Source organism: Geospiza fortis, unplaced genomic scaffold, assembly GCF_000277835.1.
Source record: "Geospiza fortis unplaced genomic scaffold, GeoFor_1.0 scaffold450, whole genome shotgun sequence".
Taxonomy (NCBI): Eukaryota; Metazoa; Chordata; class Aves; order Passeriformes; family Thraupidae; genus Geospiza; species Geospiza fortis.
The window spans coordinates 2,495,600-2,496,103 of NW_005054416.1; the positions used below are offsets into that span (position 1 = coordinate 2,495,600).

Consider the following 504-nt stretch of genomic DNA (forward strand, 5'->3'; position numbering starts at 1 on the left):
CCCAAACCTCGCAGGGATGATCCCCCCAGCTGAGCCCCTCGTTGGAGGGAGGCTCAGGGTCCCCCACCTGCCGTGGGGTGACCCCCGTGACACCCCACGCACAGCAGGGTGGGCTCTCGGTGCCATCCCCCCGTGGTGTCCCCACCCACCATGGATTGGGGTGTCCCTGAGACCCCGGCCCACCATGGGATGGGGCCTGAGCTCCCCCCATCCCCGCGACACCCCCAGCACCGTGGCGTGGCATTTCGGTGACATCCACCCCGTGACGTCCCCATCCACCCCAGACTCGGTTTTCGGGGTCCCCTCTCCCCGTGGTGTCCCTGCCCACCGTGGGGTGGGGTCTCGGGGACCCCCATCCCTGTGCCACCCTTTTCCTGAGGGGTCCCCCGAGGGTGTCCCCTGTCCCCTGCCCACGCCGGGGGTCCCTCACCGCCTTGAGCTGCTCCAGCCGGTCCTTCATGGTGCCCCCGGAGGCTGGGGGGCCGCGGCGGGGTCCCCGTCCTG

General features: G+C 71.6%; 1 protein-coding gene across 3 annotated transcripts in view; it reads right to left on the reverse strand.

Annotated features, from left to right (window-relative positions):
- Positions 1–488, reverse strand: part of STX3 (syntaxin 3) — a 6,264-nt gene extending 5,776 nt beyond the window's left edge. For all 3 annotated transcript variants that reach the window (XM_005426508.2, XM_031061569.1, XM_031061570.1), the window contains exon 1: positions 431–488. In XM_005426508.2, the coding sequence (XP_005426565.1) occupies positions 431–460 (30 nt within the window). In that variant the 5' untranslated portion in view covers positions 461–488. The remainder of the gene's footprint in view (positions 1–430) is intronic.
- Between the last annotated feature and the right edge of the window lie 16 nt (positions 489–504).